Source organism: Pleurodeles waltl, chromosome 6 (assembly GCF_031143425.1).
Source record: "Pleurodeles waltl isolate 20211129_DDA chromosome 6, aPleWal1.hap1.20221129, whole genome shotgun sequence".
NCBI lineage: Eukaryota > Metazoa > Chordata > Amphibia > Caudata > Salamandridae > Pleurodeles > Pleurodeles waltl.
The window spans coordinates 709,403,221-709,419,480 of NC_090445.1; the positions used below are offsets into that span (position 1 = coordinate 709,403,221).

The 16,260-nt window shown below is 44.6% G+C and overlaps 1 protein-coding gene across 1 annotated transcript in view; it reads right to left on the reverse strand.

Annotated features, from left to right (window-relative positions):
• Nucleotides 1-16,260, reverse strand: part of DMBT1 (deleted in malignant brain tumors 1) — a 624,760-nt gene that overhangs the window by 207,024 nt on the left and 401,476 nt on the right. The window contains exon 63 of the mRNA XM_069239169.1: nucleotides 8,154-8,195. Within this exon, the coding sequence (XP_069095270.1) occupies nucleotides 8,154-8,195 (42 nt within the window). The remainder of the gene's footprint in view (nucleotides 1-8,153; nucleotides 8,196-16,260) is intronic.

A 16,260-nucleotide genomic window follows, 5' to 3' on the forward strand; every position in this document is an offset into this window, starting at 1 on the left:
GCATTCCTTCATACACTTGGCTTTAGACTGTAATGGTCCAAACAGCCCCTACAGAGCCCCACATTAAAAATAGCATTTGGAAGAAACATGGTCATGTACCCATATAGTAAGACCCTAGAGGGCATAATCACATGTAAAAAGACATTGCATTGCACCCATAAAATCAGCCTCTCAGGGGCATAGTGTATTACACATTTTCAGGCCAAGCAGGCATTTTAAACATTTAACTGTGAAGTCAGTGGCACAAGGGTGCAGTGCTGCAGATAATTACTAGATGTTCCTGCAGAGTCAATAGCAGAAGGTGCAGTACCACTGGTCATGGCTAGATGTCCCTGTAGGGTCAACAGCAGAAGGTGCAGTACCACTGGTTGACCGAGTTAGTGTTGGCTTGGGGAAAGTATCATCCTTCAGCCCCTAGAGAGCATAGCATTATACATTTACATGTCTTGCAGGGATGTCAGAATATTATTACAAACAAGTCTCTTATAACAGAAGAGACGAAACGAAAAAACGAAAAACAGCTATAAAAGAATTTAAATATATATTGAATGCAGGAAGAGTTTATGATTTTTGTGGCCCCTATAATCTAGTGTGACCCCGAAGATGACCTGGACAGAAAGGGCACATTGTTCTGAATGTTTTGGTGGTGGTCCCATTGTCTTAGGACCACCACAGGCTGAGTTATGTGCAAACATGTGTTGTAAAAGGAATGCCTGCAAAACATTATGGGGTGAGTTTCCCCGAGTGCAGTGAATATTGTAGTATCGGCTCTCCCACTGTGCAGGTAGAGGCGCTGATGAGGATTCAATACCTTGGTCGATTTCATGCTATATGAAGACACCAAAAAAATGTAAAAAACACACACACACAAGACACAACTACGTGTATTTACTGATTATGTAAAGTAAGGAACAAGTGAAGGGCAAACGTGAAAAACAAACCACACGTGTGAACACGAGGGCTTACTGACAAACACAAGAGGCCGGGAAAACAAAAGAAAAAAACAGTCCATCCAAACAACAGAAAAACAGTCCAGGCGTATTTAAACTGTACTTGGCCGGTGCTCCTCAGCCAAGAACAGGGTGTGACCTATCGGCTGCCAAACCAGTTAGGAGGCAGCAAAACAAGAGTGACACTGCCTTCGACCTATGGAGAGTGGCAGGCAGTGGCAGGCAGTGGCAGGTGGGAGCAAAGCCTTTTACTCATTCCAACAGGTCTTGCAGACAGCGCATGCGTGGTGTCTAGACTCAACTTAAAATGTCACAGTTCATTGTGTATCTTGAACAGGGGCATAGCTTCGAGGGGTGTTTGAGATGTTACCCCCTCAATAAATGTATTTTCTGGTAATAGTTGGGAACAGGTGATTTCAGTCAGGTATGGTGAGGCATCTGTCGTATTTCCATAGGACTTTACATACACAGAGACAAAGAATTCAGGCACACACTCTCTCCCTCACTGTTTTGAAAACATTCAAACATTTTGCTTGTTTTACAAAATAATGTGTTTCTCTCACTGCCAATCAGCATTCACCTTTCTTTCCTCTGCCCATTTAGCCCCTCTCCCACGCCCTGCTTGTCGTATAATGTAATCTAACATTACATGCCAGCGTGATTGTTAGAAAATGTGAAGCTCACACTCCCCGAATCTTACTGGCCAAGCTACGCCCCTGATCTTGAAGGGGAATCTTTGCACATTGGGAAGAGCAGAAAGGAAGAAATAAACAACTGAAAAGGAAGGGGAAACAAGAAAGAAGGAAAGAAAGTATTAAATGGATAGGAGAAGTAAAAGGAAGAAATTAAAAGTGCAGCAGAGAAAGAAAAAACAAAGCCACAAACAGAGGAAAGAAAGAAACAAAGAAAAGAGGAAAATACGCATGCAGAAGGAAAGAGGTAATGGGAGTATAAAAGAAAGGAGTAATGAAATAAAATGGGAAGCAAGTTGCAAAAAGGCTGAAAGAAAAGAAAAACAGACGGAATTTGACCTTTCTAGGCGTAAATATTCTATGACAGCATCATCCCCATTGGTAATGCAATTCGACCATAGGCAGAATCTGACCATCCAGCACTACCCATGCAGTGAGTGGGGTGTTTCTAATTCAATCGATGAGGTTTCAGGCGTTCCAGACGAGCTGCAGTTTGAGTAAGTACTCATGTCTACAGAGAGGGCATTCCCGAGCTGTGCGCCCTACATTCCCCAGGGTCTACAAGTGAGTCTCAGCAGGGCACTAATGGCAGCCTAGCACGCTGCCAATGTGGCAGAGGCCTCATCTCTCGTTTTATGTGTGAAAATCCCATGCTGAATCAAGTGATTCCCACAGGCCTGTGCCGTGCAAAAGAATTCCATTGACTTGGCAAAAGCAGTTTAATTAAAACGGAAATGCTGTCCAACTGCCATATGAGGGCAGCTAGTCATCACTTTTACTATTTCAGAAACTGCCAAACCTGGGGTTATTTCTGAAATAGAAAAACAGTGGGCCTTTTGCACAGGGAGTTAGTTCTTCACGCTCAGATCTGTCCTGCCCTTCAAAGCAGTCCAGGGCAGGAAACTTGTATGGCTCATGGCTCAGCCTTTATCGGACAGGACTTCTCATGTGGTGACTCATTGGTGTTGTGGCATATAGGTGGCGGGGACACACACGGTGGCAGAGCCAGCTGAGTCTCCACCACCAGAAAGAAACCTAGCAGTTAACCCGTGCTAGCACAGATGTTTTAATTAGAGTTATTAGTAAGTGTTTATGTTTTTTGAATAATGAGTTTATGTAGAAAAATGAATTAACGTAGAAAATAATGCCCACATTTGAAATGTGACCTCGAAGAATGGCCACCAGTGTTAACGAAATGCACTAATCAATGATTACTACTTATGAAATATTGAAAGGGTATTAGATTAATGCAGTAATATGTCATATTAAGGGTTATGAAGTATGCTTTAGCTTTATTAATTGTAGGCCTTATCTTAGTGAGTGTCTTGGCCTCGTGCAGAAGCTGTATTTCTTAGCGTTTAATAAAAATGCTGACCAAATGAATTAAACTGTGAAATGTCTATTGTGCTTAACAGAAGGTTTTTGTGAGAACCGACTGCTAGCATATGATGTTCTTGCTAATGCAACATTTTATGTGTAATGTGTGTGACAATGAAGATACTGACTGGAGTGGAAGCTGCAACAATATTGTTGCCTGACAAGCCGGGTGATGAGAGCATCGTAAAACAGACCAATCACCCGTATGAGTACGTAGGAATATTAGAATTCATACATTTGATATAATAATATTATTGGACAAAGTGTGAACATACAATTAACTGACCAATAGGGAATAAGGGGATAGTTTAGGTGACTTTGATATAACAACGCCACAGAGGGAAGAGACCTCAGATTTCCGACATTGGGCTCATATTCCCTGACTGAGAGCCTGATGCCTTGCTGATCGAGTGTTGACCTGAGGATGAAGACTGATTCTGCTTTGCTGACCCATACCGAGGATAAGTATAATGCGATAAAACTGTGATTATTATGCGCATTTCCTTTTTCTTTCTAGGTACCAACTGCGCTGTTTTGTCTAAGGCTCTATCATAGTTAGATGTTTTCCAAATTTGTGTTACTAAATTGTTTTGCATGAAGCCCAACCTGCTGATGCTAATCTGGTGTTAGTTGAGGATCCTGACTTGTGACGAAAGAGACTAATGTTTGATGGACTTCTCTGCTTAATTACATGTATTACAAGTCATTAACGCAGCTGACTCTGCTATTGATTTGCACTATACCTTTAGAATGTGTTGTAGTTCAAAGTTTGATTAGATATCGTTTCTTCCGCCGCTTTGGACAACCAGTGTTGTTTTTATATGTGTTTCATTTAGTTTTGAGATTAATATACATGACCTTAGCATTGTTAATATAGGGAAATAAACTTACTAAACTTTTACTAAAGGTGTGGTTATTCATGGCTGAAAGGTCATGGTGTGTGACAATTACTGACTCCATTGATTATTGAATTTATTGATTACTAATGATTGTTGATCCTTGTATATTGATTATGTACTGGAGCTATGGTAAGAACTTCTTAATTGTGAGTCAAAAGGTTCATCGATGTATTTGCGTCCTTTTGTGAGTATACTTATTAAGATGTGACGCGCTAACACCAGTCTTTAAATGAGAACGGTGGGTGTTACAGGGTAGGGTCCTCACTAATTTATGGTGTGACTTATGCCCCACCAAACCATAGATGAGCACTTTAATTTCTCAACTTTAATTTGTAGATGGCTTATGTTCACACATATTCTTAACCCTGGTTGCAACGCACATTATAATTGGTGCAAGTAAATTAGAGTTTGATCCTAACTTCCATATTTGATTTGGTCACATTTCCTCTAGATGAGAACTAAATTGATGCTTTATTGTATTTCAGCTGTTGCCAATCAATGGGATTTTTGGGTTGGTTTAACTATATCTCTATGGACAACAGCGCAAAAGTCCTGTCATACCAATCCTTGCCCTAGTGTCCTGTGAAGATCACATATATTTAAGGTTAATTAGGTTCTTTAACTATATGCAATGTACAATATATCCATGCCCAAGGCTGCCTTCGTGTGCCATTCATCTGTAGGCTGTCACCGTTTGTTGAGCTCACCTTCACCTACCTGTTAGTCTTATTAGACTCTGTGGCTTTTGACACAACTAGAGAACTGTTGATCACCCTGGATGTAGAATCCCTGTACACCAACATTCCCCAGGAGGCCACTCTGCAGGTCATTAGCGACCTTTTGGAAGCCAATAGAGGAGAGTCACGTACACCGCCTGACTTCATACTTGACTTGGCACATTTGGCTCTCACAAGGAACTATTTCAAGTTTGAGGATAACTTTTTCCTGCAAATACAGGGTACATCTATGGGTAGCACTTTCGCACCTAGCCTAGCATGTCTCTATGTTGATCACTTTGAGAGACAGGTAGTCAACCACGATGACAACCCGTTTTCCCAGCAGATTAAACTCTGGAAACGATATATAGATGACATTCTATTGGTCTGGACAGGAACTAGAGATGAGGCGATGAATTTTGTAAATTGGTTAAATACAGCTAACCCTTTCCTGAACTTCACCATGACCATAGGTGACAACCAACTAGCATTTCTTGACTTATCAATCTATGAAAACAATGGGGCTCTAGCCACAGAGGTCTATTATAAACCCACAGATCGGAATAACCTGCTCCAATTCAAAAGCTTCCACCCAAGGTCCCTGAGGGAGAATCTCCCGGTTGGTCAATTCTTACGTCTACGACGGAATTGTTCCACCCTCACAAACTACCGCAAACACGCTGAGAAATTGGTTAGTAAGCTGCAAACCAAGGATTATCCCACACATCTGGTGAAGAGAGCATACAAAAGAGCGGGGAATAATAATAGGGACCAACTACTACAACCACGCACTAGGACGTCTGACACTGAACAAATTGTGTGTGTGACTACCTTCAATCCACTATCCAATAAGATTCAGAAAATCATCAATGATGAGTGGAAAATCCTTATATCTGGTGGTTTACCCTTTCAGCAGCCACTACATGCGTTTAAAAGAGCCACAAACATACGGGACATGGTTGTCCACACAAGACCCAAAGAAGAAAAAAACAATTCCCTGACGACACTAACCACACTATGGGGCCTCCCACCACCAAGAGGACACTACCCATGTGGCAACTGCAGTGTCTGCTGTTTCACCAAAAAGTCAACCACAATAGACCTAGACCTTAAGACTCCATGGGCTCAAAGATCCCTAACCAACTGTAACAGCAAAAACGTGATATATTTGATTAGATGCCCCTGTAACCTTAAATACGTGGGAATGACATCTAGAAAGGTCGCCACGAGAATCTGTGAACATAGGAGTACGATCCGTTGTAAACGAGAGGCTACTAAATTGACTAACCACTTCCTTCTGGAAAAACATTCGGCAGATGACTTACACTGGACGGTCATTGAGCAACTATCTCCATCGTCCTCCAATATGACACAGAGATTGCTCCAGACCGAACAACGTTGGGTCTGGAGATTACACACGGACACCAATGGTCTTAATGATGAGATCCCTTGGTTCACACTCAATAAATGATTTCTCTGACTAACTTATGAGTCCTCCCTTCCGTCTGCTTCTGCTCTATCTTTTTCTTCCCCTTCCCCCCCCCCCCCCCCCCCGGTTGCATTTCTTCTACAATATCCCTTCTCCCTCCTCCCTTTCTTTCGTTTCCCCCCCTCTTTTTCTTCCCCCCCCCCTCTCCTTCCTTTTCTTTATCCTTTCCCTCGTTTTTCCTCGCTTTTTCTTTTTTCCCTTTTTTTCTTAGCCCTTTGGGCTACGGGACCGCTGGGAACTACATTTCCCAGCGTCCACTGTAAACGCGAGCCTTCCGCTGGTGGCGCTCGGGCCGGAATCTTCCGGCTCGGGCCCCACCCTTGCACTCGCCCGCATTCATGCCGGCGCCCCAGCACTGCTGGGGCGCCCGCGGGTGCGGCAAAGCACATCGCGCCATCAACCTAAAGAGGCCCGCCTTTGCAATCGATCACATTCATGCCGGCGCCCCGGCTTGGCCGGTGCGCCCGCCATTACGGCAATCATATCGAGGCTAGTAACGCAAGGAGGCCCGCGGCGGTGATTAACATTAATTGAACTCCAATTTACGCGCTAACAGGGCGCACCTGGAATTTCTTACAGCTATAAATAGACCGTTCTCCCTCAGCCACTTGTCACAAGCGGTCCAAGGAGAGGACGAAGTAGGCGCACGGCGAGCGTCCCTTTTGATGTAGTGAGTGGCATACCGGATCACAGGCAACACAGATAAGCCCTTATTGCTTTTAATCTTACTTTTTTTGTCTATAGTCACTTCGGTTTCTCTTAACCAGTATTTTTCTACCAGCAATAGTGGGTTCCTACTGGGAACTTGTTTTTCCCCCCTATTGCTCCTTCTGTATCTATTCTGCCTACTTCTGTTCTTCTCCTCACTTCGTCTTTATGTTCATCTCTATCCCTTAGTGTGTGACTATAAGGGGACACTCCCCCTCCTGGATACCAGAGGCTAGCTGCCTCTAAGAAAAGGGTAAGAACTATAATTCCCTGCAGTGATAGGACTGTCCACTTGTGTAGATATACCCACTCAGTCACTCCACGCATGTATTTTACCTTTTTTGAACATATGTGTTTCGTGCATGAATGCATCCCCTTGACACGTGTGTAGTTGGTTGGTTTTGCAGTGCTGTGTGCCACCAGAGTGCTAATTAATTGCTTTTCTCCCCATAGGCCGCCTCAAGGTAATTCCTTGGGTAATGTAGATCATTCTTTTTTCATTTTCTCACTCTTTGATTTCCCCATAGAGTATTTTCCTCCAACGTGAGACGTAGGGATCCTAGGCCCTGACGAATGCCCCGAGACCTTCATTGGCTCACTTTTGAGGGCAGAAACATGTTGGCTAGTAATTAGTTAGGTGACCCTGTGAGTCCTTGTCCTCACAGAGGTGTCCCAACCCCCCTTTTTAACTACACCAAACAGACACCACCATTAAATTTGTTGCTCTTCACAGGTGTCTGCTTAGGTGTTTTTAGTTTTTCAGTAGATTAGCTGGATCCCGATCTTTCCAGAAACAAGTTTATTTACGCACTCCCTCCTGTTCCTTTAACAGTGAGGTTGAGTCCGCCCAGGTGGCACTGTCCTACCTGGGTGGGTCTAGGTGGTCAAATGATGAAGCATGACACTATATAGTGTGTGAGACCACCTAGTCCGTAAAAGGAAATTCCCTTCTTCCCTCCCCTCGCTGTTCCACTCGGTAATTTCCAACTGACATTCCACTGACGTTACCCTTCCAAATAGGAATACATACAACCTAGGACTACGCTAATATCCGCGACGTCCGCTTCTAGAGAACCCCGTACTTTCGTGTGTACTTTGAATTATAGGGAGCTAAATACGGAGTGTTCCTCCATAGTTATCCCCCCTCCTCCCTCTTCCTCTCTCCATGTGTAATGAGAGCTCACCTTCCCCACACAATTCCATCCAGGAGCACTCTAAGCCTAGTCCTAATAATGCACTTATAAGTCTCTTTCAGTATGACGTCCATAGCACGCTCTATTCTTTCATTTATTCAAACACGATAATTACATCAAAGGCCATACCTGGGGGAGTGGTGTTTCCGATGCTTGCTGTGGTCCGCTGAGCTGTAAAAGAGGTAATATATAGGAATTAAGGATATGAGTTTAGCCTTCCATTGCCATTTTTCAGTAGACATCTTCGATTTCAATAGCTATTTATGATAGTTATATAGTATAAACTTAGCTATAAAACAAGGTGGTGGTTATTCATCTGGCCACCCAGAAGTTGGCAAAACAACTACAGCAGGGATTATACACTACCAGCTAAATAGCAGATAATTTTCACTGCTTGACCAGTAGCCATGCAAATAGTAAAATAAATACTGTTTACCAGGCAGCTGGCTAAATAGCAGATAGTATGCACTACTTGGTTGGGAGCTATGCAAAACAGTAAACAACTTTACTATTTATTGGGATGCAGGCAACATTGCAGGGCTTATGCACCGTTTGGCAAATGGATGTGCAAATAGTAAAGACACACCTTCGCTATCTACCCACCCACTAAGTAGTGGTGATGATTCACAATTTACCCAAGGTTCCTGTATAGAGCAAAGAAACTCTACTATTTACCTAGCCTTTGGCTAAACAGCAGAAATGAAACATAATTTGGCTGGGAATCTGTCAATTAGCAAAAAAACATAATTATTTACCGGTTTGCTGGTGAAATGTGAGGGATTATATACTATTTGACCAGCACGTATGCAAAGACAAAAGACATTTCTCTGTTTACCATGCCACTAGGTAAATAGCTGAGATCATGTACGATTTGGCAGATGGGATAGCTTTGGAAACAGAGCACGATTTATCAGAGAACCAGCCCAGCAACAGAGATTCTATACTATTTGACTGGCAACTAGGCAAATAGCAAAGAAATGTATTTATTTACACAATACTCATCTAAAAAGCAGGGATTCTGCAGTATTTGGTCAGCTGCTAGGCAAATAGGAAAACTCTACCTGGAGTGGCATGAATTAATCCAAACAACATCCAACCAACAGAAAACACTGATGTTTTTCTATTTATCTAGCCTCTAGTTAAATGGCGGCCATTATCTACTACTTAACAGATAGGCTAGCAAATAAGACATTTGAATTTTACACTAGCCACTGGCTAAGTATCATCTATTCTACAACATTTAGTCATCAGTAATTTAATTTAAAAGAAAGATTAATCTGGTATTTTCCTGCCTTTTAAACAAATAGTACATGTTTTGTGATTTATTTGGCCATGAGATAGTGTGGTATTTGAAGAAATCGGTTCTAGATTTCCTAAATCACTCTCTGCATTTTGTGTCAATTTTAAAAGCTGTATTTCTGGAACAAATTTTACATTTTGTAACTTGGCCCTTTGTGAATTGGGTTTGTGGTATTTATTTGTAGCCCATCCATTCTTCAAGCTTCAGTCACTCATCAGTGCAAGATTAGGAAGTCTGTGCATCTCTTGCCTCACATAATGACATATAAGATCTGATTTAACCCAGGACTGTGGAAAGGGGACATAACAAATTCCAAAGTACAGAGGCAGAGTAGATGTAGGAGAAAGTGGAAAGGATGGGTGAAAGCATTCTGAATGGAGAATGGGACCACAATTCAATAGACATCATTTACTTTGACAACTGGAAACATTTGTCTACACATCCATACTTACCTGTATTCTTGAATTAGTTTTTTCCACCCAGCCAAGCACAGTATGTTTGCATGGAAATAAATTAAGAAGACTTGTGGCATGGCTTGGGTACATAAACTGCAGATCACTTTCTCACTGTCCTTTTCCTCACTTCCTCATATTAGCTGTCACATCAAAACAGCTGTGCAACCATTCGTCCAGAAGAATGGCTTCCATCTTGACTATCTGTTCGAAACCCCACATCTCCCATTTTCACACCTCCATCACAACTATACATAAACTTAATTTGTTTTGAAAAAGCCCTTGACAGAATTAATTGTGATGGCTTATGACTTATACCGAGAGCCAGAGGCATACTGCAGCAGAGAGTTGTCCTCATCAAGGGTTACTATGACAGTTTTACCTGTGAGGTGGGAGACAATGAGTACAGCTTCAAAGTCAAGACTGGCGTTAGACAGGGATGCGTGATGTTAATGTTGCTTTTCAACCTAGTCACTGACTACGTGACATATAACAGGAGACCAAGCCAGAGTTATCATATGGACCTTATTCTCTACACTGGAGGACCTTGACTGTGTGGATAACCTAGCCTTGCTCTCTCACACACAAATGCATATGAAGGAAAATACATCTCACCTTAACATCCATGCAAAGCAAGTGGGCCAGAAGATCAACACAAAGAAAGCAGAAGTCATGACACTCAACATACCAAGCACTTTACCAATAAAGATGGATTGAGAAGACCTAGCCACAACTGAAGACGTCACCTACCTAGACAGAACTATCAGACATGATGGAGGGACAGACAGGGAATCAAGAGCAGACTGAACAAGGCAAAGAATGTCTAAGGGAGCTGAACAATGTTTGGAGGTCATCTCGGTACAGCTGAGTCTTTACTAGATCTGCATTCTTTCCACACTCTTGAATGGATCAGAATGTCAACAGATGATGAAAAGCACCATCACCAAAATATCAGGCTTCCACACCAGTTACCTGTGGGGAATCTTGCACAATTTCTGGACACAAACGATCTACTACCAGGAACTGCTCACCAGATGCAACAAGAAAGCAGGGACACCATCATTATAAGAAGAAGATGGAGATGGATATGATACATCACCAGAAGAGAACAAGACTCCATCCCAAGAACAGATTTCCACTGGGCCCCAGAAGGTAAACGAAAGAGAGACAGACCAAAGAACCCCTAAAACAGAATTGAAAACCCTTATCCATAGCTGGGGCCCAGAACAGACATATGCCAAAGACAAACATAAGTGGAGGCCTTTGTTGTTGCCTCCATAACAGGCCGCAGTAGTAGTCTCACAATCCCAAATCCCAATAGATGCCCTTCAACAAACAAACCATTTCTTTACAGGTGCCCTGAACCCTACTATCAAGCCTGCTGAGCCTCTCAAACTACCTGCTGACTCTGAGAATTTACCATCTAAATCACATAATCCATTTACTACCTTTCTACTAATGTTGAAGGCAACTCTGCAGAAATGAACGCATACTCCCTCAAACTCAGCAGTGTAAGATTTCAACTGGTCCACATTACCACACCAGCCTAAAACTTCCTTTTTTCTAGTACTTGGAGATTCTCAGACCATCTCTTCCATCCTCTGCTCTCAGAACGACCCTAGCTTGCTCTCTGAATTTTTCCTCTTGCCCCCTGAAACCCAGTGTCCCTACCCTTCAGAATATATTTTTTGCTGGCTTTCATAGCCCCAACCCTGCCCCTTTGCCAGCTTCTGACTGCATCTACTGATGTCAGTCCTTACAGCACTATTTTTCCCAATACCAGAGTTAAACCCACCAAACTAAGAACCCATCCATATTGGCCTACTATATACACTTTATGGCTCCCTATATTACATTTTTGACCAGCCTTCATATTCATGTCTCCACCACCCAATATCTTCTGGCCCTCAAGAGACTTTTGGCCCGTTCGCCACTCCTCCTGAATGCCTGGTTCCACTTGGTCTGGCCTTAGATTTCAGAATCCTCTTATTGGGTCCATAAACCAAACTGTAGATTTCCGACTTAAAGACTTCCATTCACATTGTCAACAACATGGTGACCTTTACAGGCTCTGGGCTTTCCTCTGTCAGGCTTCAGAATCCAAGAGCCTTTCCATCACTGTTTAGATGGACCTCAGCATTCCCACAAGCAATAATGTACCCTTTCTCCAAACTCTAACCCCTTCTTTCAGGTTTTAAAGATTTGCTCTGGCACACGCGGCTTATCAGATCATTTGCAGTGCCCAGTTAAATTCTTCTAGCCTAATCAGTCCGAGACTATTTGCTATAATTCTGTGAATTTAGATCACACTTCGGATAATGTTTGAGTTCACTAAAACACTCTCATAATCCTGCCAGGCTGACTCTCAATGTTTCATGCAACATCTGTGCTCATATTCAGACCTCCTCTTTTATCCTAGGTTTCAGTGCCACCTCTGCTGGCTCTGAAAGCCTGCTAGTCTTCTTCAGACCCAGTATGCCAGCTGTCAAAGATTGTCATTCACCCTATACTAGCCCTTGACCACATCCACTGACCTTAGCTCTGAGTTCTCCCCTTGGATTTTCTGCCAGCCTTCACATTCACCAGCCTCACACTCACAAGTCTCTCTTCACAAACACTGCTGACCTTTAAACACAGTCATCAATCTTTATCCCTCACTGTGCATTCTTTCCTAGGTCTGCAGCTCATCAAGGGACAGATGTACTGGCTCTCACAGCTCTAGTGACTATTTCAAAATGTCTTTCAGCCCTGAACCCTTAGCTAGTGCTCAGGCTCCTTCTACCATCACTTTGGTAGTCATTAGATGTGATCATACTGCTGCTGAAGTACCTCTAATTTATTTATCTTGTCCTCCAAGTTTTTCAGGCCAATCAAACTGGATCTCAGGCACTAAGTGCTGACCTCAGGTATGTGTACCACTGCTGCTTTCCATCAGAACTCTCTGCTTGTCTTTTCATCCTTCATCCCTCTGAGCCTATCTGCTGCTTATCCAAGTTCTGCATCTAATCGTCAGAGTCTCCTTCTTCCTTAGCCCTCTGTTCTCTGGTTCCTAGAGCGTCTTAGACTTCTCATGTAATCATTTCACCACCTCTATCAATATCAGCTCTTAGAACAACTCTATACTCTTTCTGCATTCCTTCAGACAACCAAAACACTCTTCACCCATGTTCCATTCATCACTATCCATCTTTGCCAAGTTTCGGTGGCCCTCTGAACCCTCCTGTCTGCTCTCAGACCACTGAACCAGCATCAGACAACCTCAGCTGTCCCTCACATATAATTTGCTATGACAGCAACCCTTCTCTCTGCTACCACTAAGGTACCTCTGTTTGCCCTAGACTGGCTGCCAAGTGGCATTGTGTCATATATAGACCATAAAGCAGTCCTGGCTTTTTATCCAAAATTACTTTACAAGCTGTGATTCTGAGTGCAGAATTCCAATGTAAAAAGCAACAAGGCAAGCCTTAGGATGTACTGTGTGGTTGATTAAAAAGCCATGACTGGCTGAAGGCTTCGTACATATCATGTGGGCTACCTGGCAGCTATAACTAAACCCCACACTGACAGCTTGTGAGAGGATGGCTCTGACTATATGGTCCACCCTGATTTTCGTTTGTGGATCACTCAGTTTTTGACTGAACTTTTACTGTGAGAAGCCTCTAGTTTGGGACTCACCCGCAGTAAACTCATGGCAAAATGGGCTGTGCATATTTACCGCTAGTGCCACCTTGTTAATCAAAGGCTGCTACGACACAGGAATGGTAGGAGGCCCAGGACTGGTTACATGTGATCACGTTTCCACCATGTGTGCACATGTGTGAGGGCTGCGTGGGGAGAATTCCTGGCATGCACAGCCCAAGGACTGTGCTTGAGTAACCTGGAACAGAAGGGGCCATGAGGAGTGGGTGGTGATCTGGAGTAGGCCCTATGAGATAGGAGTACAGATGGAGGGATAGTCAGTATGCTTTACTGTCTTGTCTGAAGTGACACACCATTATATGCCAATGGGAAAGGCTGGCATAGGGTACAACTGCAGTTCCTTTAGGTACACAGACTCCAGAATTACACCAATGTCCACTGTAACCTGTATGAAAAGAATAACATTGTACGTTGCAAAAGCATATTTGTAGAGCTTATGGGTCATCTAGTAATGCCATCTATCTCTGACTCAGTTCAGGATTAAGGTCAATTAACTGTTCTGTCCAGCTGCAGGAGCAGGGCCTTGTATCAATCAGCCAGCTGTCATTTAGTGCCAGGAACCGAGCCTGCCCCAGGTCCCTCAGTGAGGAGGGGCTCCTTGGAGGAATTTCTGGGAGAGGCCCTGGCAGGAATATCAGGGAGGAGGAGCTGAGTCTCTCAGACACACGTGGCAATTGACTCCTGGACGGTGCCATTTCGAGCTATCCCAGAGGGCTGTGCAGGAAGGTTAGGACAGGGGCAGAGAGGTGATGTGGCACATCAGGATAGGCCAGCGGTGCAGTCCTGCTGGACACTTCTGCCCCCACTTAAAAGGTCTTGCACACGGGAGGGCTCTCTCTTGGCTGTGCTTCTCTGCAGAACACTGGGACTGAAGACGGGTGACTAGGACAGCTGGAAAGAAGAACACCCTGCCTGCCCACTGGGGCAAGAATTCTGCACCTGAATGACCCCAGGCCCAGTGGGGCACACTCCAGGGCCAGGTAAGCTGGCCTCCTTACATCCCCTGAAGACCAGTTGGGGGAAGACCGGGCCCTGTGGCAAGGAGAGCACACTGCCCAGAAGAAAAGAAGGCACCCAGAGGAAATGCTGGCACAGGGAGTCAGTGGCAATGGCTCCCTACCAATCGGGCACCTTCTAGGGCAGGAGGCCTGAAGAAAGTGCTCAGGCTGGCAAGGGCTTGCCACCAGGAGCAAAAAGGCACCAAGATCATCCAAAATGTCCCACGGGGACTGAGTTATGAACACCAGAAGGTCCATGAACTTTGACCTTTCCGACACTGCTCCAAACTGGTCCCCGGGGGAGGGCTTGGGCCCATGGGCTGCCCCCGGGAAAAATAGAGGGCGGGAGCACGAGTGTGCCTCCACGGTGAAAAATGTGGCCGTGAAGGAGCGCTGTTGAGCTCCCTTGAACGTGGTCAGAAGGGGCTCTGGACTCCATCTTGGGGCCACAAAAAGATGTGAAGCAGGGGGGTCCTTTGCGCCCCCATGAAGATGGCAGAAAGGGGCCAAGGACCCCGTCCCAGGGCCCTGCAAGAAAGTTAAGTCGGGGAACACCGTTGCACCCCAAGTGAAGATGGATGAGCAGGACCCCAGATCCCACCCCAGGGTCCCACCAGGAAGCACAGTCGGGGTGTGCCATTGCGCTCCCCAGCTGGTGCTCAAAGAGAAGTCAGGGAGCACCATCGCACTCCTCGTGAAGCAAGAGGACAGCCATGGGACCCCATTCCCAGGCCCCAGAGGTGCTGGATAGGCATGAAAAGTGCCACGCACTCCCCTTCTGCGGCCCGCCCAGCCCCAGGCAAGTCTGGCCGCTGGAGGGGGCAGACTCTCTATGAGGAGCTGGCTCCCGCAGTAGCATGGGAAGCTGCTGGCCATGAGGGGAGCTGGCAAGAGTGGCCAGGGTTAGGATCCCTGCACTACTCCCAAATCAAGAACTCACCTGGACTGGGGGTGTCTGGGTAGGGCCGGACACCCCCAAGGTGTGATCCCTCCTTGGAGAAACTCAGCTCTCCCCAGCACAGCAGGAGAGCTGCTCATAAAATATGAACGCTCCAGCAAGGAGCACTCCATGATGCTCTGCAGGGCTTAGCCCATATTTTTGTTACATAAACTGTTTGTTTTGGGCTTGTGGTGGCCCCAGATGGATGGAATCACCACCAACGTGAATCAAATGGATGGGGGGCAGAAGGAGGATCATATCCTTCCCCCATGGAATTAACAAATGTCCCTACCCTCAGATTCAGGGGACTGAATCACCTGGTTTTTGACCTTTCATTGTGAGAGAACCTCATAGTTTGGGACTCATCCACAGTAAACTCAGTCTCACAGCCACTAGTGATCAAAGTAAATGTACTTTATTGCCAGTATTTGGGGCTCTCACTCCTAAGTTACAGTCAAATATTGCATTAAACTACAAGTGAATGTTCTGCCATCTAGGTTGTTGGGAAAGACTAGAAGGATTATGCAATGTCATCCAAAAGTAATTCCAACAACTTGTGTATATTTTTTAATTGTTGCATAGTATTGAGTAGTGTATGTAGTAAAGATGCTTTTACTTTATCAAAATTAAAAACACAGACTGGACAATAATTCATTGAGTGTTATTCTTGTGTGCTGGTGAATGGTGATTACTAGCCCACACCACCTCCCTTGAGTAAGCCTTGGACTGCTCTGCAATGCTACCCAATGAGAGTCAAGCGCTACAATGGGGTGTTTGGTTCCCAGTGGTGGTCGAGTGCGGCCCATTACTTGTGCAGGCCACACAACTAATGACCCACCCTCCAAAA